General features: G+C 42.4%; 1 protein-coding gene across 1 annotated transcript; it reads right to left on the bottom strand.

Moving 5' to 3' along the window:
• Positions 1–981: 981 nt before the first annotated feature.
• LOC306978957 (NACHT, LRR and PYD domains-containing protein 12-like) lies at positions 982–12,428 on the bottom strand (the record flags this gene model as incomplete). The annotated part of the gene is made up of 13 exons (XM_079577709.1): positions 982–1,595; positions 2,116–2,162; positions 2,357–2,524; positions 2,582–2,749; positions 2,807–2,974; positions 3,032–3,117; positions 3,336–3,918; positions 4,003–5,167; positions 5,229–5,427; positions 5,522–5,573; positions 7,600–7,692; positions 12,211–12,303; positions 12,421–12,428. The coding sequence occupies 13 exons, from the start codon at positions 12,426–12,428 to the stop codon at positions 982–984; spliced, it is 3,444 nt and encodes a 1,147-aa protein (XP_079433835.1).
• Positions 12,429–27,553: the final 15,125 nt, after the last annotated feature.

Raw genomic sequence — 27,553 nt, 5'->3', positions numbered from 1 at the left:
ATGGTAGAGCGGGTCGTCTCATGATCACAAGGCCTGAGGTTTGAATCCCACCTCCTGAAAGTGCACACTGTAGTTGTGTCTTTGGGCAAGACACTTCACCCACATTGCCCCAGTGTCTGCGTACATGGGTGTATGAATGAGAGTATGATCCTTGCTGTAAAGCGCTTTGAGTGCCTAATGTAGGTGGAAAAGCGCTTTATACGTTGAGACCATTTACCATTTTCAGTTTTAGCCTCGTTTCTGTAATTTAATGTAGATTTGGTGTAATGTACCATGACCTTTGACCTGGGATAGTGGAATCTACCTTGTAACCTTGCAACAGGTCATATTCCAAATGTGTCATGTGACTTGTCCAAAGTCACATGACACATTCCATAGATACAGACGGCATCTCTCCCATATATGGTCATGTTTGAAAACAGTTAAGGGGGAAAACATTTTTGAAAAAATGTAAACTTTCTTTAAAGGGGCTGGAAGCAAGTTCGCCATTTTATACACACTACTGCCACCTCTGGCCATATGTGTAACTGCACCTTCTATATTAAGCTCGTGCATGACGGCAATTCGGGCCGAAGTGACACATTTTTGAGTGACAGTGCAGGATTTTAGAGGCAGTTGTGGTGAACAGGTCTGAGCTCATTCTACGCATTAGGACATGGCTGGAACATGTAGGTGGAGGAAAATACTTAATTTTAACATTTTTAAACTCCTTATAGTCCCTTTAATCATTCAAAAGCTACTGTAACAAATGCTGAATTATGAATATAGTTTTCAACATAATAAAGATACAAAGACATGGAGAGGAGCAAAGTGGTTCAACAGCCCATAAATACATGAATAACGGAGAATGCTAACTTGATGCTACATGTTAGCATCGGGCTAATGCTAACGGTTAGCTAGCCAACAGATTGTTCAGTAGAAGTGAAAAAACAGCAGTTGTAGAAATATGTGAAAAAAAAAGTATTATATTTCTGTAACTTGTTACTTTTGTGATGCGTCAGCCCCAACAATGCCGCTTGACTGAGCCGGGAGGTCTTTTCTCATGTCCACCAAAGTCACAGAGGAGCCGGTGTTCCAGAGCCAGAAGCCGGCGAACACAGTCTCCATGAAAACTGTGTTGAACCTGTAGAGGCGAACTCTGCTGCCCGAGGAGACGTCAAAGAAGGAGAGCGAGTCAGCGTCCAAGAACACCCCGACCCGTCCCGAGGAGAACATTCGAGGCTGAGATCGTTGGGTGGATGAAGACTGAGAGCGACTAGAGAAGGCGTTAGATGGTGTTTCTTCGCTGTTGTGGCGAACAGAGAAACCGTCCACCGACGCCCTGAGGCACCAAGACTGAAGATCTGTCCCGAACTCGCACTCACTCCGATCTCCTGTGCGGCGGATCCCTCTGTAACTCACGGCTATATCCACAAACCCTCCGCTCCACTGCACCTCATAGTAACAGGGGCTGGTGAGAGCAGAGGAGCTCAGGACCTGAGGCCACTCAAGCAGATCTGGATGCTTCTCTCCCACTGAGATCACGGTCCTTCCATCGTCTGACAGCCGCAGACACTCGTTCACCGTGTTCTCGTCCAGGGTCAGTGCAGAGTAAACTGAGGACAGACGTGACACATGGCACTGACTGTGGAAGTCAACAGTTCATTTAAAGCAGTGCTAAGTAACTCTTCCCCCTAGAGGCCGTAAGCGCAACTGCAGGTGTAGTAGCAAGTTACGATTTTTTAACTTATTAATTGTCTTGGAGAGTAAATACTACGCTGACAGGAAAGGCGAAGGGAGAGAGGGTTACTGTGCATCCAATTATACAATGGAAATATTTTTTTTCACTCAAACTTGGCTGTAAATACTGTTTAAAGTGACGTTAGCCTGCAGTTAGCTTTGCCCGTTAGCCTGTTAGCTTCTTCTTCGTGATTACATTAGTGTGTATTGCTTTCTCCGGACCGGTGGCAGTCAAGTTGCAAACATGGTTTTCTGTCCAGAGACACCAGGGGGAGATGAAAGACCCTCCAATCATCCCTTTAACACTTGTATCACCCCCACAGGGACTACGGGGAGGGTTTATTAAGGTAAATACGTTACTTAGTGCTGCTTTCAAGTTACAAATCTGTCACTTACACTTCTGCAGACCAGGGGCCATCCACTGGACTCCAGCAGGCTTCAGTCTGAAACAGTCAGAAAATCAGTGAGAATACATCACATTATCGGGGAATATGAAATTCTCCCATCAGGCAGATGTTCCAGAGCACACCGTTTCAAGAGCAACAGATACAAGCTCTCATTCCCCCCGTACTCTGTGTCTTTTTTAAAAATGAACAAAGTGAAAATTTCGATTCGATGAAGGTTTATCGTGCCTGACCTGAGAGAGTCCAACGGACGGCCGAGCTGTTCCCACAGAGTCGTCAGGCGCTCAGCAGAGGGGCCTGGGTGATTGCAGCTCAGGTCTAACTCTCTCAGGTGCTTAGAGGGGCTTAGAACAGAGGCCAGAGAAGCTCCGCCCCTCTCTGAAACCATACATCCAGACAGCCTAAAGACACACAGCATTAGCCTCTGATGTGGACCCAGAGTGAAGGGAGTGTCTCACCTGAGTGTCTCCAGTCTGTGGGGGGTTCTCTTCAGTTGTTTACACAGCTGCTCCACTCCTGAGTCCTGGAGGTCATTGTTACTGAGATCCAGGTGAGTCAGACAGGAGGATTTGAGGACTGAGGCCAGAGAAGCTCCGCTCCTCTCTGAGATCAGACATCCAGACAGCCTAAAGACACACAGTATTAATCTCTGATGTGGACCCAGAGTGAAGGGAGTGTCTCACTTGAGTGTCTCCAGTCTGTGGGGGGTTCTCTTCAGTTGTTTACACAGCTGCTCCACTCCTGAGTCCTGGAGGTCATTGTTACTGAGATCCAGGTGAGTCAGACAGGAGGATTTGAGGACTGAGGCCAGAGAAGCTCCGCTCCTCTCTGAGATCAGACATCCAGACAGCCTAAAGACACACAGTATTAATCTCTGATGTGGACCCAGAGTGAAGGGAGTGTCTCACCTGAGTGTCTGTAATGTGCAGGCGGCGCTCTGCAGTCCTTTACACAGCTGCTTCACTCCTGAGTCCTGGAGGTCATTGTTACTGAGATCCAGGTGAGTCAGACTGGAGGAGCTGAGGACTGAGGCCAGAGGAGCACAGCTGTGAGTGGACAGGCCACAGGCGCTCAGACTGAGGAGAAAATGACACATTAAGGACCAGCAGCTCAACATAAATAAGGCAATAGTCCAGGGGGAGTCTTAGTGATCACTGGGCTAGTGTATAGCTCTGACGAATGGACTCACGTGGCTTTGGTGGAGGCTCTGACGACAGGCAGCAACCCCAGAAGGCCTTTCTCTGTGGGACAGTATTTCCTGAGGTCAAAGTGCTCCAAGTTGGAGTTTGAGGACAGAAGGATGTAGGACATAGCAGACCACTGAGCAGAAGACATTTCTTTGCTAGAAAGACCTCCTTCTCTCATGAGTTTCTGGACCTTTTCCACCAGACTGCGGTCGTTCAGTTCGTTCAGACAATAGAGAAGGTTCAGGCTCCTCTCTGCAGACAGACCCACATTATCCAGCCTCCGTTTGATGTAGTTTACCATGTCCTGATTGGTCAAGTCACTTTCTGTAGGAGTCAGCAGACCCTTCAGCAGCCTCTGGTTGTTCGCCAAAGACAGCCCCAGCAGGAAGCGCAGGAACAGGTCCAGGTGTCCGTTTGGACTCTGCAAGGCCTGGTCCACAGCAGAACGGTAGAAGATCATACGGTCTGAATCAGAGTGGTTGAAGGCCAAATGGGCTGCAGCATAGCGGTCCAGGGCCTCCTGCTTAGGAGACTGCACAGTTGCGGTTGTGGTAGTTGATCCAGAACTCTCAGAGGAGCGTGGTGGTGACAGCAGGTTCTCCCCAGAGCTGAAGAAGGTCTGATGGACGTGAAGCGCAGCCAGAAACTCCTGCACAGTCAGATGGATGAAGCAGTAGACCTTGTCCTGGTACAGGCCTGGCTCTTCTCTAAAGACCTCTGTGAAGACTCCAGAGTCACGAGCGATCTCTGCAGCGTCCAGCCCACACTCTTTCAGATCAGACTCGTAGAAGATCAGGTTTCCTTTCTTCAGCTGCTCAAAGGCCAGTTTTCCTAGAGACAGCACCATCTCCCTGGTCTCTAGAGTCCAGTGAGGGTCTGCTCCTGTTCCCTCATGATACTTGATGTTCTTGACTTTGGCCTGCACCACCAGGAAGTGGGCATACATCTGAGTCAGAGTCCTGGGCAGCTCTGGTTTCTCTGTTTGCTCCATAAGCTTCTGTAAAACGACAGAGAGGATCCAGCAGAAGATGGGGATGTAGCTCATTATAAACAGGCTGCGGACGCTCTTGATGTGGGAGATGACGGCTGTGGCCTCGTCTCTGAACCTCTTCCTGAAGTACTGCTCCTTCTGTGGGTCGCTGAACCCTCGTACCTCTGTCACCATGGAGACACACCATGCAGGGATCTGATTGGCCGCCGCGGGGCGTGTGGTTATCCAGAGGCGAGCGGAGGGAAGCAGGCTCCCCCTGATGAGGTTCACCAGCAGCTCCTCCACTGAGGCGCTCTCTGTGGGCTCCCTCAGGACCCGGGTCCGGCTGAAGTCCAGAGGAAGTCTGCACTCGTCCAGACCGTCCAAGATGAAGAGCAGCTGCAGATCTTTAATGCTGTGGAGACCTTTGGCTTGACTGAAGAAGTGATGAACCAGCTGCACCAGGCTGAAGCTCCTGTCCTTCAGCACATTGAGCTCTCTGAAGGTAAAGGGGAGCAGCAGGTGGAAGCCCTGGTGGGCTTCGTCTTCAGCCCAGTCCAGACTAAACTTCTGAGTCAGAACCGTCTTCCCCACGCCGGCCACGCCCTTCGTCAGCACTGTCCTGATTGGCTGTTCACACTCCATGCCCCTCACTCTGATTGGCTGCTGTTTAAACATCTCCTCGCAGGTGATAGTTCGCTCTGTTTGTTTCCTGGACGCGTTCTCGATGTATCTGACTTCATGTTCTTGGTTGACCTCTGAGGCCCCACCCTCTGTGATGTAGAGCTCTGTGTAGATCTGCCGAAGGGGGGTGCGGCTTCCTGCCACGCCCTCAAACACCTTGAACCTCTGCTGCAGGTGAGTCTTCAGTTCATGGCTGCAAAACTCTATAAAAGCAAACGGGAGTCAGAGCGAGTTGGACCCAGAGCGACTGGAGAAAGTTCTTACGGTTCTTCAGACGCTCGGCCAGAGGGTCCTGGTCCATCCTGCTCAGGAAGTCCAGCGTGATGTTCAGCACAGCCTCTTTGCTGCGCTCCTCTCGCTCTGAGCCTCTCTCTGAGCTCTGAGCTGGGAGCTCTGATGACAGCAGGCTGTGGAAGCTCTTCAGCTGCTCTTTGACAAACATCAGGACGTCGTCCTCCAGACGCTGGAAACACAGAGACAGACACAGAGTCAACCCTCGAGAAGAAGAACAGAGGGACAGACAAACGGAGGAGTTGGTCTGAGTGGAGGAGACGCACCGTGAAAGTGGCATCGACAGTCTGAGCGCTGAGATCCTTTGGGTCCTGGACTCTGTAAAAACAGTTTAATGTGTTTCTGCAAAATACATTCAGAACATTAATATTCTACATAGATACATGATTAGAGTCTGCCGTGTTCACACTCCTGCCACATGAAAGTAGAACAATTTTGCTAAAATTTTCTATTGCAATTTTGATTTTATTTCGACCCTAACAGAGATAATGAATAGTCCTTTGTGGTGGCCGTATTAAAAACGAGGATAAACAAAAGCACACAGTGGAGCCGGCGTCTCTCACCGCTACATTCACGTCTACACTGCGTTCCAAATTATTATGCAAATTGGATTTTTGTGTCAAAAAGGTAAAAAAAAAAAGTTTAAATGAAACTCATGGATGGTGTCGTGTCTTGGGGCTCTATGAATCACTGACATTAATCTCAGACCTGGGATGATTAGTTTTCAGGTTAAGCCCAGTTAAGGGAAAAACTACTGAAAAAGGGTGTTCCACTTTATTATGCAGATCATCATTTTCAAGCAATATGGGAAAGAAAAAGGGACTTTCTGCTGATGAAAAGCGTGAAATAGTTGAATGTCTTGGTCTAGGTATGAAAAACGATATTTCATGAAAGATTAAGTATAATCATCGAACTGATAAGAGATTTGTGGATGATTCAGAGCACACTTCGTTTTGTGCCGATAAAGGCACAATATGGACGGTTTCTGCGAGACAAACACATCAGATGAATAGAACAGCAGCTACAAAGCAGCATACAGGTATTTGAAGCTGCTGGTGCCTCTGGAGTCTCCCGAACATGAAGGTGTCGGACCCTCCAGAGGCTGCAGTTGTGCATAAACCTTCTGTCCGGCCTCCCCTAAACTGTTCATTGAAGCTGAAGCAGAAACGGCTGCAGTGGCTCAGAAATACATGAGACTCATTTTCAAACAGTCTTGTTCACTGATGAGGCCGTGTAGCCCTGGATGGTCAGATGGATGGAGTAGTGGATGGTTGGTGAATGACCACAATGTCCCAACAAGGCTGTGACGTCAGTAAGGAGGGGGCGGAGTCATGTTTTGGGCCAGAATCATGGTGAGAGAGCAGGTCGGCCCCATTAGGCCCTTTTAGGATCCCTGAAGGTGTGAAAATGACCTTTGAAAAATATGTGGAGTTTCTGACTGACCACTGTCTTCTATGCTACAAAAAAAAGAGCCGTGTTTTCCCTAACAAAATCCTCTTCATCATGACAACGCACCCTGTCCTGCTGTAAAGAAAACCTCTGCATCACTGGCTGCTATGGGCATAAAAGGAGAGAAACTCATGATGTGGACCCCCTCCTCCCCTGACCTCAACCCTATTGAGAACCTTTGGAGCCTCAACCAAAAAAACTTCTATGATGGTGGGAGGCAGTTTTCATCCAAACAGCAGCTCTGGGAGGCTATTCTAACATCCTGCAAACAAATCCAAGCAGAAACTGTCCAAAAACTCACAAGTTTAATGGATTTAAGAATTTTGAAGCTGCTTCACACAAGGGCTCCGATGGTGAAATATAACTTGACCTGTTAATATTTTTTTGATTGAAATAGCTTCTGATTTCAGTAAATATGACCTCCCAATGCTACAAATACAACAAATGACCATTTTCAGTTCATTACAAGCTTTAAAATGTATTGAAAAGATGAGTTGCAGAATAATTAAACAGTGGATTTTGAGGTTTTTACTATATGTATTTTTGAAAAAAATACTGTTTTCACTGGGAGGTTTTTTCCACCACATTTAAATGATCGTCGACCAGTTAAAGACTTGACAATGATGCTGACTCTCATTTGAGTTGAAAATTTAGAAAATCTTAGAAAAATGTCATTTGCATAATAATTTGGAACGCAGTGTATGAGCCGTGGCCATCAGCTGCAGGAGCCATCATCACGTGTCTCTGTGATTTGGTAAATGTGATAAAGTTGTAAATGCGATTAATTGTTCAGCCCTCGTTGAAAGGACTGTCTGTTGTGTTTGTGCAGCTCCTGAACGTCACACCTGACTCTGAACCAGCACTTCTGAAAATCACAATGAAAGTGCACTCTTACTGTGAGGCTGGTCCTGGTTCAGCACTGAAGGATGGAGGTTCTCTTTTGGATCGGTCGCTCTTCAGAGACACATGGCTGACTCCAGACTGAGACCTGAGGAACAGAGAGGCCTTTATTACCTGGACTCAGGTCTGTTCCCTTGTGTTTTGAAAAGTGATGTGTCCTTATAAGAGCTTTTAATAGACGAACCTACCCTTGTATAAAACTGACCTGGACATTACTTTGCTTTAATCACAGTGAAATCCTGTTCACTTTGTTCAGTCACAATTCTCCAGCAGCAGAAACTGTAGTGTTTTGATCTGTATTTTCTCATTTTCATTGTGTAATGTAGTGGGTTCAGCATGTTTTCAGCAGTGCAGGTATAACCGAATGTCCACTACAAATGCTGGTTAGATCCGGCATATGAAGGTTAATTTGTGTTTTTATTATCAAGGTGTTTTTTATACACTGAATTTATGTATCTGAATTTTTTGCATCCATATTTCACCACCATATTGAAAAAAATTCAGCATATTTTTTTTCGCTGCTGAAAGAAAAAATTCGGCGTATTTTTTTTCGCTGCTGTAAAAAAGCTGCGAAAAACAGCTGATGGGCAGCCAGCCAATCAGATGGTGAGCTCCCAGAGCGCAGCCAAGGAGGAAACTGGCTGCGTCCAAACGTCAAACTAGAGTTAAAAGTACTCACTTAAACCTAGAATAAAATTGTAAAACTAAATGCATTCATTGTGGAAGCGTAGGATCTGATCACTGGTGCTGTAGCAGGCTGAAAGGAGCAGGCGTTTTAATAGAAACTTACGAATATGCGTGTTAGCTTAGCGCTCACTCATTTCAATGGGTTAGCCTAGCCTAGCGGCGACCATTGGTTTACATGAACCAGTTAGCATTGGACCTCGAGCTGTTGTTTCTCCTAAAACATTCAACAAAACTAAATGATCCCAAGCTCAACTGTATATGTGAGAACAGTCATTCATTCATTCACTCTGAACACACAACGTTATAACGGGGTCAACATCGGACCTTCCAAACGCCGGAGGCGGGCCGGTGTTCCCCGACTGCGGGTCTCGCTCATAGACATGTTATTACTGCGCGTCTTCATGCGCCCGACAGTCCTGCTGTAGCTCTCTTCACTACCACAGCGCCGGCCCGGTACAGCCAGATGTGCACGTCCTGCAGACAGAGGTGCAGACCGCACAGATGTCTCTGTCCTGAGGCAGTGAACACTGAATGATCAGAACCGGGGGGTGGGCTAAGGACAAAAGTGGGTGTTCACAGGTCCACCCGCGGTGCCGCGTAATTGTGCCATAAGCCCCGATCTCTTTTCCTTTGCTGCTCTTCCTCAGCATTCTCATTTAATACATGGATCGTTGTTATGTCAAAAAACAGCGGCGCAAATACAGTTCAACGTCATTCAGTCTCAGTGGCCGCAGTGGTGCCTCTCGGAGCGTCTGATGCCGAAGCACATGCTCCGGCACTGGGAGAGGTGTGAGGACGCAATGCGTTGCCCCGTTCGTAAAAAGAGCCTAATTTAATGTGCAGAAGGCTGGAGTGCAGCCATCAGAAAAAAAAAAACTTGCTGAGAGTTAGGAGCGGCTATGGCACGAGCACAGTCACAACAACGAACCAATCAAGCGGGTTGCGAGGATAAACGGAGGGAGATATGTTTCCAAAAAGAAAAGCGTGGGTGAGTTTGGTGGAGCTACTTTTACTTTTCTTGTCTAAACTGCAACACGTTATTCTGAGGTTGTACAAAAATGTTGTAGACTAAAACAATGCGAGATCTACAAGTTATGAGCGAAAGCCGCTTGTTGCGCCATTATCTGGCTGTACCGGGCCGGCGCTGTGGTAGTGAAGAGAGCTACAGCAGGACTGTCGGGCACATGAAGACGCGCAGTAATAACATGTCTATGAGCGAGACCCGCAGTCGGGGAACACCGGCCCGCCTCCGGCGTTTGGAAGGTCCGATGTTGACCCCGTTATAACGTTGTGTGTTCAGAGTGAATGAATGAATGACTGTTCTCACATATACAGTTGAGCTTGGGATCATTTAGTTTTGTTGAATGTTTTAGGAGAAACAACAGCTCGAGGTCCAATGCTAACTGGTTCATGTAAACCAATGGTCGCCGCTAGGCTAGGCTAACCCATTGAAATGAGTGAGCGCTAAGCTAACACGCATATTCGTAAGTTTCTATTAAAACGCCTGCTCCTTTCAGCCTGCTACAGCACCAGTGATCAGATCCTACGCTTCCACAATGAATGCATTTAGTTTTACAATTTTATTCTAGGTTTAAGTGAGTACTTTTAACTCTAGTTTGACGTTTGGACGCAGCCAGTTTCCTCCTTGGCTGCGCTCTGGGAGCTCACCATCTGATTGGCTGGCTGCCCATCAGCTGTTTTTCGCAGCTTTTTTACAGCAGCGAAAAAAAATACGCCGAATTTTTTCTTTCAGCAGCGAAAAAAAATATGCTGAATTTTTTTCAATATGGTGGTGAAATATGGATGCAAAAAATTCAGATACATAAATTCAGTGTATAAAAAACACCTTGATAATAAAAACACAAATTAACCTTCATACCGGCAGCTCGTTTGATCATTTTACCAGTGGGATAATTGGGGTTTTCAGATCCCCGTGTTACGGTGCAGGTGTATGTGAAATCGGGCAATGTAAATTTTCATTCCTAAAACCTTTTCATTCCTTCATTCAAGTTTATAATTTAATAGTTTGTTACAGTGACAGAATTGTGTTGATTATAAACCTGGGCAGGTCTTACTGTCTTTTTTCTTATTTCTATTTTATTTAGATGTTTTTTCCCGATTTATTGTTAAAACGTTTAATTGTAAATAAATAAATATAGCCTAAACTGAGACAATGTTATTACTCATGAAATATTTACAACGGATTTATTAAACTATTACTTTTAAGTCCTTTATAATCGTATGAAATATGATTCCAAATAGTCCACATGGCCGCTGTTACGGAGTTATTTTTTTGGAAATAGCCTAAATGAATTCTTGCTCTTTGCATCCTAATTGTGTTTTAGTCAGTGCTTCTGAGATAAGTTCTTATATTTATCCAAAACATTCCCAAACTTAAGTCTCCTTCAGGTTCTAAAAGTCTCTTTACTCTCGGTTCTCCTTCATCTCTGTGAAGGCAGAAACATGTGAATCCAGTGGGAGGTGAGGGCGTTTCTGGTAGGGCTGTGCAATTAATCGAAATTCGATTACGATTTCGATTACAACAGTAAACGATTACCAAATTAGCATAATCGCAAAAAATCGATTCTAATTTTTTTTTTCAAATGTTTTTTTTTTTTAAAAATTTTTTCAAATTTTTTTTTTCACATTTTTTTTTCACCTTTTTTTTAATAATTCTTAATTTTTGGATTTTTGTCACTTTTTTGATGGATTTTTGTCACTTTTTCTGATGGATTTTTGTCTTTTTTTGATGGATTTTTGTCTTTTTTTGATGGATTTTTGTCTTTTTTTGATGCATTTTTGTCTTTTTTTGATGGATTTTTGTAATTTTTTTGATGGATTTTTGTCACTATTTTTGATGGATTTTTGTCTTTTTCTGCTGGATTTTTGTCACTTTTTTGCTGGATTTTTGTCACTTTTTTGCTGGATTTTTGTCTTTTTTTGATGGATTTTCGTCTTTTTTTGATGGATTTTTGTCACTTTTTTGCTGGATTTTTGTCACTTTTTTGCTGGATTTTTGTCCTTTTTTGATGGAGTTTTGTAATTTTTTTGATGGATTTTTGTAATTTTTTTGATGGATTTTTGTCACTATTTTTGATGGATTTTTGTAATTTTTTTGATGGATTTTTGTCTTTTTTTGATGCATTTTTGTCTTTTTTTGATGGATTTTTGTAATTTTTTTGATGGATTTTTGTCACTATTTTTGATGGATTTTTGTCTTTTTCTGCTGGATTTTTGTCACTTTTTTGCTGGATTTTTGTCACTTTTTTGCTGGATTTTTGTCTTTTTTTGATGGATTTTCGTCTTTTTTTGCTGGATTTTTGTCACTTTTTTGCTGGATTTTTGTCATTTTTTTGATGGATTTTCGTCTTTTTTTGCTGGATTTTTGTCACTTTTTTGATGGATTTTCGTCTTTTTTTGCTGGATTTTTGTCACTTTTTTGATGGATTTTTTTTAAAGGCAACAAATTATCATTTGAATAATCGTGATTTCAATTATGACAAAAATAATCGTGATTATTATTTTTTCAATAATCGAGCAGCCCTAGTTTCTGGGATCATCAGCGAGGGGCCAGCGCGAGGGGCCAGCGCGAGGGGCCAGCGCCGAGGGGCCAGCGCCGAGGGTAGTGCTATGCTAACAGAGATAAGATATAGTCCTTTGTGGTGGCCGTATTATAAACCATGATATTTTCCCTGTACATCCACGATCTGCTGGGCACCTTTATGACACTGAGAAGTAAACGAAAGCAGGAGCCATCATCACGTGTCTCTGTGATTTGGTAAATGTGATAAAGTTGCAAATGCGATTAATTGTTCAGCCCTCGTTGAAAGGACTGTCTGTTGTGTTTGTGCAGCTCCTGAACGTCACACCTGACTCTGAACCAGCACTTCTGAAAATCACAATGAAAGTGCACTCTTACTGTGAGGCTGGTCCTGGTTCAGCACTGAAGAATGGAGGTTTGTCTTTGGATCGGTCGCTCTTCAGAGACACATGGCTGACTCCAGACTGAGACCTGAGGAACAGAGAGGCCTTTATTACCTGGACTCAGGTCTGTTCCCTTGTGTTTTGAAAAGTGATGTGTCCTTATAAGAGCTTTTAATAGACGAACCTACCCTTGTATAAAACTGACCTGGACATTACTTTGCTTTAATCACAGTGAAATCCTGTTCACTTTGTTCAGTCACAATTCTCCAGCAGCAGAAACTGTAGTGTTTTGATCTGTATTTTCTCATTTTCATTGTGTAATGTAGTGGGTTCAGCATGTTTTCAGCAGTGCAGGTATAACCGAATGTCCACTACAAATGCTGGTTAGATCCGGCAGCTCGTTTGATCTTTTTACCAGTGCATATGGGATAATTGGGGTTTTCAGATCCCCGTGTTACGGTGCAGGTGTATGTGAAATCGGGCAATGTAAATTTTCATTCCTAAAACCTTTTCATTCCTTCATTCAAGTTTATAATTTAATAGTTTGTTACAGTGACAGAATTGTGTTGATTATAAACCTGGGCAGGTCTTTTTTCTTATTTCCATTTTATTTAGATGTTTTTTCCCCATTTATTGTTGTAAATAACTAAAATATAGCCTAAACTGAGACAATGTTATTACTCATGAAATATTTACAACTGATTTATTAAACTATTACTTTTAAGTCCTTTATAATCGTATGAAATATGATTCCAAATAGTCCACATGGCCGCTGTTACGGAGTTATTTTTTTGGAAATAGCCTAAATGAATTCTTGCTCTTTGCATCCTAATTGTGTTTTAGTCAGTGCTTCTGAGATAAGTTCTTATATTTATCCAAAACATTCCCAAACTTAAGTCTCCTTTAGGTTCTAAAAGTCTCTTTACTCTCGGTTCTGCTTCATCTCTGTGAAGGCAGAAACATGTGAATCCAGTGGGAGGTGAGGGAGTTTCTGGTAGGGCTGTGCAATTAATCGAAATTCGATCACAACAGTAAACGATTACCAAATTAGCATAATGGCAAAAAATCGATTATAATTATTTTTTTTCAATTTATTTATTTAAAAAAAAAAAAAAAAATCTAATTTTTTTTTTCACTTTTTTTTCTTCTAATTTTTAATTTTTGGATTTTTGTCTTTTTTTGATGGATTTTTGTCTTTTTTTTATGGATTTTTGTCACTATTTTTGATGAATTTTTGTCTTTTTTTGCTGGATTTTTGTCACTTTTTGATGGATTTTTGACACTTTTTTGATGGATTTTTGTCACTTTTTTGATGGATTTTTGACACTTTTTTGATGGATTTTTGTCATTTTTTTTATGTGTAGATCATTGCCCTTATGTGTGTACTACATCTCATGCCGTACTTGCCACTGCGCATGCTCCACCTACCGGTCTTCACATGTTGTCACGTTGTAAAGCTGCTCTCTAAGCTGTTATTAAAACTACACTAAAGCCAAGACGAATCTCCTCACACATTTCCAACATGGTGTCAGAAGATGTTTCGGACCTACCGTTCGTGAGTTTTTCCATTTTTCGCCAAGCATCAAGGAAGTAAAAAAGAAGAAAGAAAAAGTTACGGCTTGCTAACTATGGCGGAGGGATTTCGCAGACCGGACCCGCTCGTTTTTGAGGGAGACATCGCCGAGAATTGGCGTCTTTTTGAAAGAGAATATGACATCTTCATCGAAGCAGCACACGCAGATAAGCCTGCTAAGACAAAAGCATACATCCTCCTCAATCTCGCAGGAGCAGAAGCCATTGAACGGGAGCGTTCATTTGTCTACGCCACAGAAGTTAGGGCGCCAGGTGAAAATGGAGCCGTTCTCGTCCCCGCCGAAACGAGAGAAGACCCCGAGTGTCTCAAACGCAAATTTCGAGAAATGTGCAACCCACAACATAACAAAACAATGGAGAGGCACAAATTTCACACTCGAAATCAAAAACAAGGTGAGACCATAGAATCGTTCATCAGTGATTTGAAAATCAAAGCGAAAAGTTGTCACTTTGGAGAGTTAACAGATGAACTGATTTGCGATAGAATCGTGTGTGGCATACACAATGACAGTATTAGGAAGGCCCTGTTACGTGATAATGACTTAACCCTTCCTAAGGCCATTTCTATCTGCCGTATCTATGAAGTGACTGAGGAGAACACGAAAGCCCTCGCGAAGCAAGCAACAGTGGATGCGCTACATCCAAGCTCCACTAGAGGGCAGTACAAGATAAGACATAGTCCAGCAAATAAACACGACGCAAAACCCATCACAAACTGCAATAACTGCGGAGGCAGCCACCCAGCGCAAAGAGATAAATGTCCGGCATTTGGTCAGCAATGCCACAAGTGCAAAAAGATGAATCATTACAAAAAGTGCTGCAAGTCAAGAACAAACAGTCAATACACAGACAGGAAACACTTTACTAAGAAAAGCTACACAAGAAGACCAGTGCACCAGTTGGATGTAGAACAGCCTGATGACACTACTGATGATACCTTCTATGTAGATGGAGTATCTGTGCACACTGTCGGTACTCAAGTGGAAAATCGAGATGAAGGATACGTCACTCTGCACGTAAACGACAAATCCATTGAAATGAAAATTGACACAGGAGCAAAATGCAATGTAATGGCCAAAGACACTTTTCTTCATCTTTCACGAGGGAACATCATACCATGTGGCAAGACCACAAATCTAGTGGCTTATGGAGGCAGCAAAATTGAAACTGCAGGTTTTGTCACACTGCCTTGCTACCTAGATGGACAGAAGCACATGCTACCATTCTTCCTGGTAGAGCGTGATGTTACACCGCTTTTGGGATTTCGTGCATGTATGTGTCTCGGACTCGTCACACTCAGCCCTCATGTTCACCAGGTCAGTACAGAGACCAAAACAGACTTTTTAAAAAATATCAAGGATGAATACAAAGATGTGTTCAGTGACGAACTAGGAGAACTGCCGACAACCTATTCCATGACATTGGATCCAGCCGTTCAGCCAGTCGTCCGTCCAGCGCACCGCATTCCCTTGGCAATGCAGGCACGAGTCAAAGCTGAGCTCGACAAAATGACAAGCAAAGGCGTCATAACTCCCATTTATGAGCCCACGGACTGGGTTTCATCGATGGTCGCGGCACATAAAAAAGACAAGGAGGAAATAAGACTGTGCATCAACCCCAAAGACTTGAACACTGCTCTAAAGAGACCTCACTACCCGATGCGTAGTGTGGAGGAAGTTGCCACTCAAATGTCAGGCGCAACTCTGTTTTCGGTGCTCGATGCTAAGAACTCCTTTTGGCAAATAAAGCTTGATCAAAAGTCATCCATGCTAACTACATTTAGCACACCTTTCGGGCGCTACAGATTTCTCCGTATGCCATTTGGCATAAATTCAGCAAGTGAAGTATTTCAGCGCTCAATGGAACAACTGTTTGCCGGATACCCTTGTGCTATCATAGTCGACGACATCATCGTTGGAGGTCGCGATGATGCAGAACATGATGCTAATCTAAAGAAAGTGCTTGATCGCGCTCGTGAGATCAAACTCCGACTCAATCCACAAAAGTGCAAGTTCCGCCTCGACCAAGTCTGCTACGTCGGTCACGTGTTCACAAAAGAAGGTTTAAAGGCCGACCCCACAAAGACAGAAGCGATCACAAACATGCCAGTCCCGCAGGATTCTCTCGCCGTGCAACGTTTCCTTGGTATGGTGAACTATCTCGGGAAGTTTATCCCAAACCTTAGCAACATTGCAGCACCACTCAGGCAGCTCACTCATAAGGACACTGCATGGTGCTGGTTCCCACAACACCAACAAGCATTTGAAAAGCTCAAGTCATGCCTATCCAACTCACCAGTCCTGTCGTACTTTGACGTAAAGAAGCCAGTGACATTGACCTGTGATGCTTCTTGTTACGGACTGGGTGCAGCGTGTTTGCAAGATGAAAAGCCTGTTGCGTACGCGTCTCGCACTCTGTTAGACACAGAAACTCGCTATGCACAGATCGAAAAAGAACTGCTTGCAGTCGTCTTTGCATGCACAAAGTTCAAGGACTATATCTATGGCAAACACACAACTATTGAAACAGACCACCAACCCTTGGTCACCATACTGAAGAAGCCAATCCACACAGCCCCGGCTCGCTTGCAGAGGATGCTACTACATTTACAAGCATTCAACATCACTCTCGTCTACAAAAAGGGTAAACACATGTACCTAGCCGACACCCTGTCACGAGCCCCGACGAGGACTGTTTCCCAGATGTCAAATGCTCACAGCTCGTTTGAGGTAATGTCCGTCAGTTTTATCTCAACAGCCAGGCTCGAGGAACTCAGAGCACACACAGTCAAAGACCAAGTACTCCAATCGCTCAGCAATGTGATCCGAAATGGATGGCCCAACAAGGAACGCCAGGTACCTCCCTCTGTCCAATCATACTTTCCCTACAGAGATGAGTTGGTAGTGGAGGATGGCATTGTTGTTAAAGAGGGGGTATTATGCTTTTTTCAGCCACATAGCACCAGTCTATATCACACTACAATGATGACGAAACCTTCTGTTGGTCTGTCAATGCAGTAAATTAGAATAACTGCCTTGTATAAAATTGCTCTTTCAAAATGGTGGTAGCAAATGGCTTGAAATAGGCCTCTGTCTCTTTAAGAACCTCTGACCCTTTCCGACACGCCCCCTCCACACGCTGTCTGTGGCATCACAACACTTTCTCCACAGTATTGAAACTACGATCGGTGCATTTTATTTTTTATTGTTGGAAAGGACCTACTGTTTATCACTTTGGGAACAATGGCCACACATGATATGATTTGGAGACGAACCTTCCACACCGGACGCCTGGAAGGGGCTCTTGCCTGAAAAATAACTGCTGTTTGGAGGCTTCTCTTTGCATCTGCCATGCCCTATGGATCTCTAACTATACCCCCATGGACGACACCAGGATCTGCAGGAGCCCATACGATTCAAAAGACGGACATTATCTGTGCAGGTGGACAATGTTTTTTCAAGGTTACCCCGTTAGCTTGTTATAATCGACTACAGCTCATTGTTGATGAAAAGTCTGCAATAAACCACAAATGTGTAAAGCCAGGCTCATTGTGTGATCATCGTAAAGGCTGCTTCGAGTAGTTGCTGCTTTGTTGACGTTATTTGTGCATAATATGCTGCCTGTTTTCAATGAATGTTGTGAAGGTGAAGGTTGTTAGCTTGTCGCGGCTAATAGTGCCTTAGCTCCGGGAGAAACCACTCGGCTACGACTCACTGTAGATGAAATGTGAGCAATAAACTACGAAATCAACAAGCCTGGCTCCGTGTGTGATCATCATAAAGGCTGCTTCAAGCAGTTGCCTGTTTTAGTGACGTTTTCAATGCATAATATGCTGCTTGTATTCAGTGAATTTTCCCGTTAGCTTGTCGCGGCTAGCTTGTTAGCTCCGGGAGAAAGCCACTCGTCTATGACCCATTGTAGATGAAATGTGAGCAATAAACTTCCAAATCAACAAGCCTGGCTCCGTGTGTGATCATTGTTAAACGGTTCTTCATGTGTGTGGTGGTTTTATTGACTTTATGTGTGCATATTTCTCGTTTCCACGTGATGACTCGAGGTTTAGCTTAGCATTAGCTTTCTCCGGAGGCTCTGGGCATCATCAAGGCCCAGCGCAGAACCAGCCACTGAAATAAGTGTTCTTGTCACCGGTTTGAATACTGGGTGTTTCGGTAACAGAAACACTGATGTGTGTCTTTGTAAAAGTCTGCTGTGGCTCCGGTTCACAACACATGAAGCTAAACCTCCATGACGACTCTGTTTACATCTTAGGGCTAGACACTGCGGGGAGGGGGTTCTGCTGAGGGGCAGTGGTTGGTTACTCGGCTGGTGACGAAAGGTCGGAGGCGTATCCTGGAGGTCGAGGGCGTTTCCTGAAGGAATCAGGCGTTTTATCCCTAAAATGGCTGCCATCAGAGTTTTTACAGACTACTCGAAAATACGTGAATGTGCCAAGGCAACACTTCAGGCATGTTTTTAATGAGGGAATGACATCATAAGATGATGTAAAGCTTGAAAAAGTCGATTTTGCATAATACCCCCCCTTTAAAGGACACAGACCAGTCATTCCAAACTCACTGCAGCAAGAGTACATCCAGATTATGCACAGAGGTCACCCAGGCCTTGAATCAACAAAATGCAGAGCCAGAAGCACAGTGTTTTGGCCCAACATGAACAAAGACATTACAACAGAGCTACTGTCATGTGCGGTATGTAACAGCACCCGTCCGCACCAGCAAAAGGAACCGTTAAAGTCACATCCCGTTCCTACTCTGCCATGGTCTACAGTCGCCACCGACATTTTCGAATGGCACGGTCAACAGTACTCAGTGTTGGTAGACTCGTACTCAGGATGGTTTGAGATAGATCTTCTCCGTGACATGTCATCGGCAACCGTTATCAAAAAGCTGAAAAGACATTTTTCTGTTCATGGAGCACCCCACAACCTGATCTCAGACAATGCCAGACAGTACACAAGCCAACGATTCCAGGACTTTGCCAAACAATGGGACTTTGTTCACGTCACCAGCAGTCCAGAATACCCACAATCAAACGGATTAGCTGAACGCGCAGTCCGCAGCGCCAAACAACTTATGGAAAAGTCACACAGAGACGGAACAGATGTTTTTCTCAATCTGTTGAACATCAGGAACATTCCTCGCGACAAAACACTAGGATCACCTGCAGAACGTCTCATGTCTCGTCAAACTCGCTCAACGTTCCCTGTCAACAATAATCTACTAGCACCTGCCTCGAAGAGCACAAACCAGGTTGCTACTCAACTTCAAAGGAAAAGACTCATTCAAAAGCAGTATTATGATGCAACTAGTCGGCCACTACTGCCACTCGCTGAAGGAGAAGTTGTTAGGTTCCAGACCACAAAGGGACACGACCGCCTTGGCACGGTGAAACAGGCGTGCAAAGAGCCGCGCTCCTACATCGTCGAATCTAATGGAGGCGTCTACAGGAGGAATCGCCGCCACATCCTTCCTGTTGCCGAGCCGCCACCATCTCAGCACATCGACCCTAATGACTCTTGTTCTCCACCAGCAACACCAGGTTCACCGGATGCTCACCCGCCAACACCGCAGCCCCGGTTTCCTCGCCCCTCTCAGCCGACTGCCCACCGTTCCATCAATGAGCAACCAAAAGCTCCAACTCACTCACCCCCCCACATGTCATCCAGTGATTCTTCATACGTGACACGCTCAGGTCGGATATGTAGGCCCAACCCAAAGTATAATGACTGAACTGTTTGCCTATTTCTAAAAAAAAAAAAAAAGATAACAAAAGATGCAAATGTGTTTTCAGTTGTTATGCCTCAGTGTTTCTAAAAAAAAAATAAAATAAAAAAAATGTTTGAAGCTAAGTGGTAATGCCTACTACACCCAAGAATGTGTGTACATAGGTTATTGTGGTGAAATATAATTCAAATTACCCAGCTATGTGTTAATTATAAACTGCTTATTGTATTGCAGAAAAGTTTACTTTTACAGCTATGTTAAGACAGCTATGTTTATTGCAACTAAGGTGTATTATTATTTTACAGAAGGCACAAACTAAAAGGAGAGGATGTAGATCATTGCCCTTATGTGTGTACTACATCTCATGCCGTACTTGCCACTGCGCATGCTCCACCTACCGGTCTTCACATGTTGTCACGTTGTAAAGCTGCTCTCTAAGCTGTTATTAAAACTACACTAAAGCCAAGACGAATCTCCTCACTCATTTCCAACAGATGGATTTTTGTCTTTTTTTGATGGATTTTTGTCTTTTTTTGATGGATTTTTGTCACTTTTTTGATGGATTTTTGTCTTTTTTTGCTGGATTTTTGTCTTTTTTTGATGGATTTTTGTCATTTTTTTGATGGATTTTTGTCTTTTTTTTGATGGATTTTTGTCTTTTTTTGATGGATTTTTGTCACTTTTTTGATGGATTTTTGTCTTTTTTTGCTGGAGTTTTGTCTTTTTTTGATGGATTTTTGTCACTTTTTTGATGGATTTTTGTCTTTTTTTGATGGATTTTTGTCACTATTTTTGATGGATTTTTGTCTTTTTCTGCTGGATTTTTGTCACTTTTTTGATGGATTTTTGTCACTTTTTTGCTGGATTTTTGTCTTTTTTTTATGGATTTTTGTCTTTTTTTTATGGATTTTTGTCACTATTTTTGAGGAATTTTTGTCTTTTTTTGCTGGATTTTTGTCACTTTTTTGATGGATTTTTGTCACTTTTTTGATGGATTTTTGTCACTTTTTTGATGGATTTTTGTCACTTTTTTGATGGATTTTTGTCACTTTTTTGATGGATTTTTGTCTTTTTTTGCTGGATTTTTGTCTTTTTTTGCTGGATTTTTGTCTTTTTTTGCTGGATTTTTGTCTTTTTTTGATGGATTTTTGTCTTTTTTTTTATGGATTTTGTCTTTTTTTTGATGGATTTTTGTCTTTTTTTGATGGATTTTTGTAATTTTTTGATGGATTTTTGTCTTTTTTTGACGGATTTTTGTCTTTTTTTGATGGATTTTTGTCACTTTTTTGATGGATTTTTGTCTTTTTTTTGATGGATTTTTGTCATTTTTTTTGATGGATTTTTGTCACTTTTTTGATGGATTTTTGTAATTTTTTTGATGGATTTTTGTCTTTTTTTGATGGATTTTTGTAATTTTTTTGATGGATTTTTGTCTTTTTCTGCTGGATTTTTGTCACTTTTTTGCTGGATTTTTGTCACTTTTTTGCTGGATTTTTGTCACTTTTTTGCTGGATTTTTGTCTTTTTTTTTGATGGATTTTTGTCACTTTTTTGATGGATTTTTGTCACTTTTTTGATGGATTTTTGTCTTTTTTTGATGGATTTTTGTCTTTTTTTGATGGATTTTTGTCTTTTTTTGATGGATTTTTGTCACTTTTTTGATGGATTTTTGTCTTTTTTTTGATGGATTTTTGTCATTTTTTTGATGGATTTTTGTCACTTTTTTGATGGATTTTTTTTAAAGGCAACAAATAATCGTGATTTCAATTATGACAAAAATAATCGTGATTATTATTTTTTCAATAATCGAGCAGCCCTAGTTTCTGGGATCATCAGCGAGGGGCCAGCGCGGAGGGGCCAGCGCGGAGGGGCCGGCGCGAGGGGCCAGCGCCGAGGGTAGTGCTATGCTAACAGAGATAAGAAATAGTCCTTTGTGGTGGCCGTATTATAAACCATGATATTTTCTCTGTACATCCACGATCTGCTGTGCACCTTAATGACACTGAGAAGTAAACGAAAGCAGGAGCCATCATCACGTGCCTCTGTGATTTGGTAAATGTGATAAAGTTGTAAATGCGATTAATTGTTCAGCCCTCGTTGAAAGGACTGTCTGTTGTGTTTGTGCAGCTCCTGAACGTCACACCTGACTCTGAACCAGCACTTCTGAAAATCACAATGAAAGTGCACTCTTACTGTGAGGCTGGTCCTGGTTCAGCACTGAAGGATGGAGGTTCTCTTTTGGATCGGTCGCTCTTCAGAGACACATGGCTGACTCCAGACTGAGACCTGAGGAACAGAGAGGCCTTTATTACCTGGACTCAGGTCTGTTGCCTTGTGTTTTGAAAAGTGATGTGTCCTTATAAGAGCTTTTAATAGACGAACATACCCTTGTATAAAACTGACCTGGACATTACTTTGCTTTAATCACAGTGAAATCCTGTTCACTTTGTTCAGTCACAATTCTCCAGCATCAGAAACTGTAGTGTTTTGATCTGTATTTTCTCATTTTCATTGTGTAATGTAGTGGGTTCAGCATGTTTTCAGCAGTGCAGGTATAACCGAATGTCCACTACAAATGCTGGTTAGATCCGGCAGCTCGTTTTATCAGCGCATATGGGATAATTGGGGTTTTCAGACCCCCGTATATCCTTTGTATTATATCGCAGGTGTATGTGAAATCAGACAAAGTTAATTTTCATTCCTAAAACATTATCTGATTATGACAGAAGATCAAAGTTTATAGTGACTGAATAGTTTTTATTATAAACATATGAACCTGTGCAGGTCTTACTGTGAATCTGGTGCTTGTTCAGGACTGAAGTGTAGAGGTTGTCTTTTAGAGCGGTCACTCTTCGGAGACACACAGCTCAGACCTGAGGCCTGAGACAGACGGAGATGGAGGTCATGACACGGTCCTTACAGTTTAGTTACTATGTAATTATTAAAAATAAAGGGAACAAACAAATGGCTTCATAAAATAAATCAAAGGAAGAACAAACAAGCATACTCTGGTAAAACAGCACACACATGCTACAATAAAATAATAAAAATATAGGCTATAGTGATCAACCCCCGAATTTTTCTCCCTCGCAGGGTCCCAATTCCTAGGTGGAGAATCGCTTCTTAACAGATACACAACATAGTAAATATGTCTGACCTGAGATACAACAAATCAGAAACAATGTTCCCATTTGTATATGACTTTATTAGCATTAGCTTCAGTAGACGATCAAAGATGGCCGCCCCGTTGGCTACATCAACGAGCGTCATGTCTGATCTGGAGTTTTATTAAAGATCTTGCTAGAAACCTAAAAAGAGCATCACTGCTGGAGTGTTATAGAGATGATGGAGGTAAAGGCGCCATAACCGCACATGCAGCCGCAGGGGTCACTCAAAGGTCAAACACACATTCATATAAAGTTATTTGTTTGCATTAACGTTCCATAATGCATCAGTCCAAAGTAAAGAATAACACTTGCAGTGTCTCACCTGGTCTGAGGGCGGCGCTCGGTCGTCCTTCCTCCCGCTGACCTCCTCTTCCTCTGTGTCCTTCTCCATCCTCACAGCGTCAAACTAAACCTGGGACAGAATATGACATGCATTATATATATAACAAATCATATGAGAAGTCTTTGTGACTTTCAGCCTAAAGGATGGAAGTTGGAACTTAATCCTCACAAATAATGATCAGGGAAACATTTGGAGATTATGTGATGTTTTTAAACCAGTGAATCTCCAGGATTGTTATAATGAATCCTGCGAGTGATGGGCGATACCACATTTTTTGGAATTGATACAATACCAATACTTTTGGGTCATTTTTGTCATTGATACTTGTGACGGATTGACAGTTTGTTATTCTTTTTGTTTTTATTTTTATTATGATTGTTAGGTTCTTTTTAGGGGTGCCGTATAGGATAAAGGGGTATGTATCGCTGTGTATTCTAGGGGTTTGCTATAGTCGGTGAGTTTTCCTTACAAGCTACAATCCTCACAAGGGCATGTGCTACATGGAATAAACCCTTTTGTATGTATGACATATTTTGAACACCACCAACACAGACAGAACATGTGGGTTTTGCAAGTGTGTATTGTAAACACTAATATCTAACTAATATCACAAGTGTTCATATTTTTCTTCCCCCCATACACAAAATGAATCCCCACTCAAAAGGGAAAAAGTCCAAAGGAGCCAGAAAGTGCCCCCCAATTTCCTCCGCTCCACAGCGTATCTAAATAAACAAAAACTGTGGTTGGCTTCATTTGTCCTTACCAACATATCCTTTTCAAAAATACACATACAAAAGCATTAACTCATACGTACTACGAGAGCACCAAGCGACGTCACACTGACGTAATGCGGAAGTGCGGTCTAGCCAGCACCAGAGTGATCTACAGTAAACATTATCAGTATTATTTTAGCATACTTTTATCAAGGCTCGAAACCACAGCAAAAACACAGAATAATACATGAATCAAGGCACAAAGAAAGAAAACTCACGGACAATCTAGAGTCCAAGCGGACCTGTACGTACGGTGCGTGGAATGACGTCACCGACGTACTGTAGCAACCAGGAAGCGGTAGGTCCGGTTCTGCGAGGGAATTATTTTGCGATACTGACACGCGCTATGGAAGGAGGGAATGTTACCAGCAAGGACTTGTTTGCGGAGGAATTAACCACACTTGTTGGGAGTATAATAATAACGCTTTGCTACCCCTCAGGATCCGAGGCTGCTACTTCCCTGTCCCGCAAAGGTATGCCATTTTACTAGAGCAAACCCCGGAGGCTTAACCGGCGGCGGGAACAGGGGGAGTGAATGGGAGGCGTTGAGTGTGATGTCAGAGAGGGAGGCTGGACAGGGGAGTAAACCGGGTGTGGTGAAGGCGACCATGCACAGACGGGTGCCTGGTTGTCACATACTGATACTGGACATTTCATATGGGTGAATGCATCTCAATCAATATACATTTCGGAAACTGGTTAATTTATATGATTAATATGCAAATTAAAATGATGGCACTTTAACTGGTTAATTAAACAATGGAAATGTGAAATCAAACACATAAACAACGTTTAAAATGAACACTCTAATGACAAACAGAAGCTAAACTAGAACGATCTGGACGCCTCAGTCCTCTGCTGCTGTGACTAAAATATTTACTTAGAATTTTTGTCAAAGTCATCTTTTTGCAGACTAAAATCAGATTTATATCAGAGGTGGGTAGTACTCATTGCATTTACTCAAGTACATGTATGCCTACTTAAGTAACTTCTTGAAGTAATTAATTTTGCAGGTAGTTTTTCAGTAGGTTTACTTTTTACTTTTACTTGAGTTATATATTAAAATGAAGTATCTGTTTGAATTAATAAAGAGTAAGTTTGAGTAAATCTTTAAGTGAAAAATGTATTTTGTTAATTAATAATAAACATGTCTTTTTGTGAAAGGGGAGAGCGGGGTAATGTGGTACAGTTTTTACATTTGTTCCCCTCGAGCTCAGCTAAAATTATATATCAGTAAAATTAACAAATTTCCCATTAATTCAGGATGTTGCCCAGCTCTGGAAGCGATCAGCAGGTCTTCAGGACAAAGGATGAAAATACGATTGTTCTTAAAAAAGTGGTCATGTCCAGACCAGAGAAATCAACGGGGTAAAGTGAACCGCTTTAGAAACACCATAATGACACATGTTATAACTATAAAAACTATACTGACAAACACACATTCACAAACTAATGTTGGACGAGTAACAGAATCATGGGGATTGGTCAAATAAGCTTTTTTCTTAAATGTTTGAAAGTGATCAAAAGTAGCAATTTTAAAAGTGAATCAAATACAACATTATTCATTCAAAATGTCTTAATTAACAATTACAGTGTGGAGGTCAGGACAGTTAGTGTCGGCTCAGGACAGTTAGTGTCTGGGGCTCAGGACAGTTAGTGTCTGGGGCTCAGGACAGGACAAAAGGAGTAGCTATTGTAGCTCGTACACAGTCTCTGGGTCAAATAAGCAATTTTTTAAACACTTAAAAGTGATCCAAAGTGGGCCACTTTAAAAGTAAATGAAATACAACATAATATGACTCAAATTGTATTAATTAACATTTACAGTTTGGGGGTTAGCACGAAGGGTGATCCAAACCAGCGAGTGGCCGACAGACACATAATCAGAACTAGCCAGTCCACAGTCTGGGACTCAGGACACAGGCCTGACCCACCTGGATTATTGTCTCACTTTACCCACAGCCGCCATTTTAGAAAGAACAACATCTCTAGCAGTTCAGGCTAATCTTTAACAAGCATCCAGCACATGGGTTCACATGTTGGAAGTTCATCAACATGTGTGATATAAGTTTTTCTACCTAAAGCGATTTGGTTTGACGCAACATTTGATAATGTTCTCATCAAGAAAACGTGCTTTTACATGTGATAAACACATTTTTGTGAAAAAAAAACATACTCACCACAGTGTAACGGCTGCACGGTGTAGGGCAGGCCGTAAACAAAGGACAGGACAACAGCGCGGAGTTTGTTGCTTTTACTCCTGTGAGACAGCAGAAATGCAATTTCAGTGTCTCCTCATTGACACACGCTGGCTCCCCTCTTCAGCAGACACCGCGCTACTCAAAGAGAGGGGGAGCAGAATATGGCCGTGTATTACAAAAATTACATACATATATTTTTTTTTTCTCTCCAGGATACAGCTGACTCTCCAATATTTATATGAACTAATAATAAATCTTTACAAAACAATAGATGTCAGTGGGGGAATACATTTACAGAGAAAAGCATTAAAATAAAATAAAATAAAAACATACCTGTGAGACAGCAGAAATACAATTTCAGTGTCTCCTCATTGACACTCACACTGGCTCCCTATAAAATAAATAAAAACAGCACCGTGAAATGGCTGCAGAACTGGCGGGAACAGTAATACCTATGTAATACTTAGCTAATTGGAAAAAGTGCACAAACTTAAAATTTAGGATGAAAACTATCATGAGATTATGTGCATTACGTGCGAAAATGTTATCTTATCAATATATATTTGGATGGGGGACGAAATCTAATTGGAAATGTGTTAAATATATTATTTTACACCGAGACACACTCACCCTCTTCAGCAGACACCGCGCTACTGAAGGAGGAGCGGCAAGTTACCCAATACAACATCCGGGAGCAGCGTGCATACAGGATTTTCAAAATAAAACACAAAACGGTAAAATTCACAATAAAACAGCATAAAAATAAAACGCTTTTTCTAACTCCGTTACAACAGCATCAGCACCGACCTCTCCTACCTGGCAAGTGTGGAAAGGGAGGGGCTTGAAAATATAATGGTCACATGACCACATTTGTGTTCCGTTGACTAGATATAACAACTACAACAACTACAGACCTATCTCGCTTCTGCCGCAATTCTCCAAGATTTTGGAAAAAATATTTGTAATTAGGCTCGACACTTTTATTGACAAATACAGTTTGTTAAGTGACAATCAATACGGTTTTCGATCAAACTGATCGACTACAACAGCAATCATGGCTCTTGTGGAAGACGTGGCCACAGCAATAGATAACAGTGAATATGCAGTGGGTGTTTTTATCGATCTGAGCCTTTGACACCATAGCCCACACGAGGCTTCTAAAAAAGATTGAAAGGTTCGGTGTCAGGGGACCTGCTTATGCCTGGCTGGAAAGTTATCTCAGCAACAGATACCAATATGTACATATGCACAATGTCAACTCTGAAAAAAAACTAATTACACATGGGGTCCCACATTTTGGGATTTGGTCCCTCTATTTTGGGTCCTAAATGGTTTTTAATGTATATCAATGATGTTTCTGAAGCTTTGGAAAACGTAAAATGTGTATTATATGCTGATGATACCAGCCTGTACTGCTCTGGAAAGGACCTGAAACAGCTCCTTTCTACAGTAGAAGACGAGCTCACAGTCTTAAAACAATGGTTTGATCTAAACAAACTCTCAATGAATCTAAGTAAAACA

This window comes from Gobius niger (assembly GCF_951799975.1).
Source record: "Gobius niger genome assembly, chromosome: 1".
In the NCBI taxonomy this organism is placed as follows: domain Eukaryota; kingdom Metazoa; phylum Chordata; class Actinopteri; order Gobiiformes; family Gobiidae; genus Gobius; species Gobius niger.
Note: the sequence above shows the minus strand (reverse complement) of the source record. Positions and strands in the feature narration are given on the sequence as shown.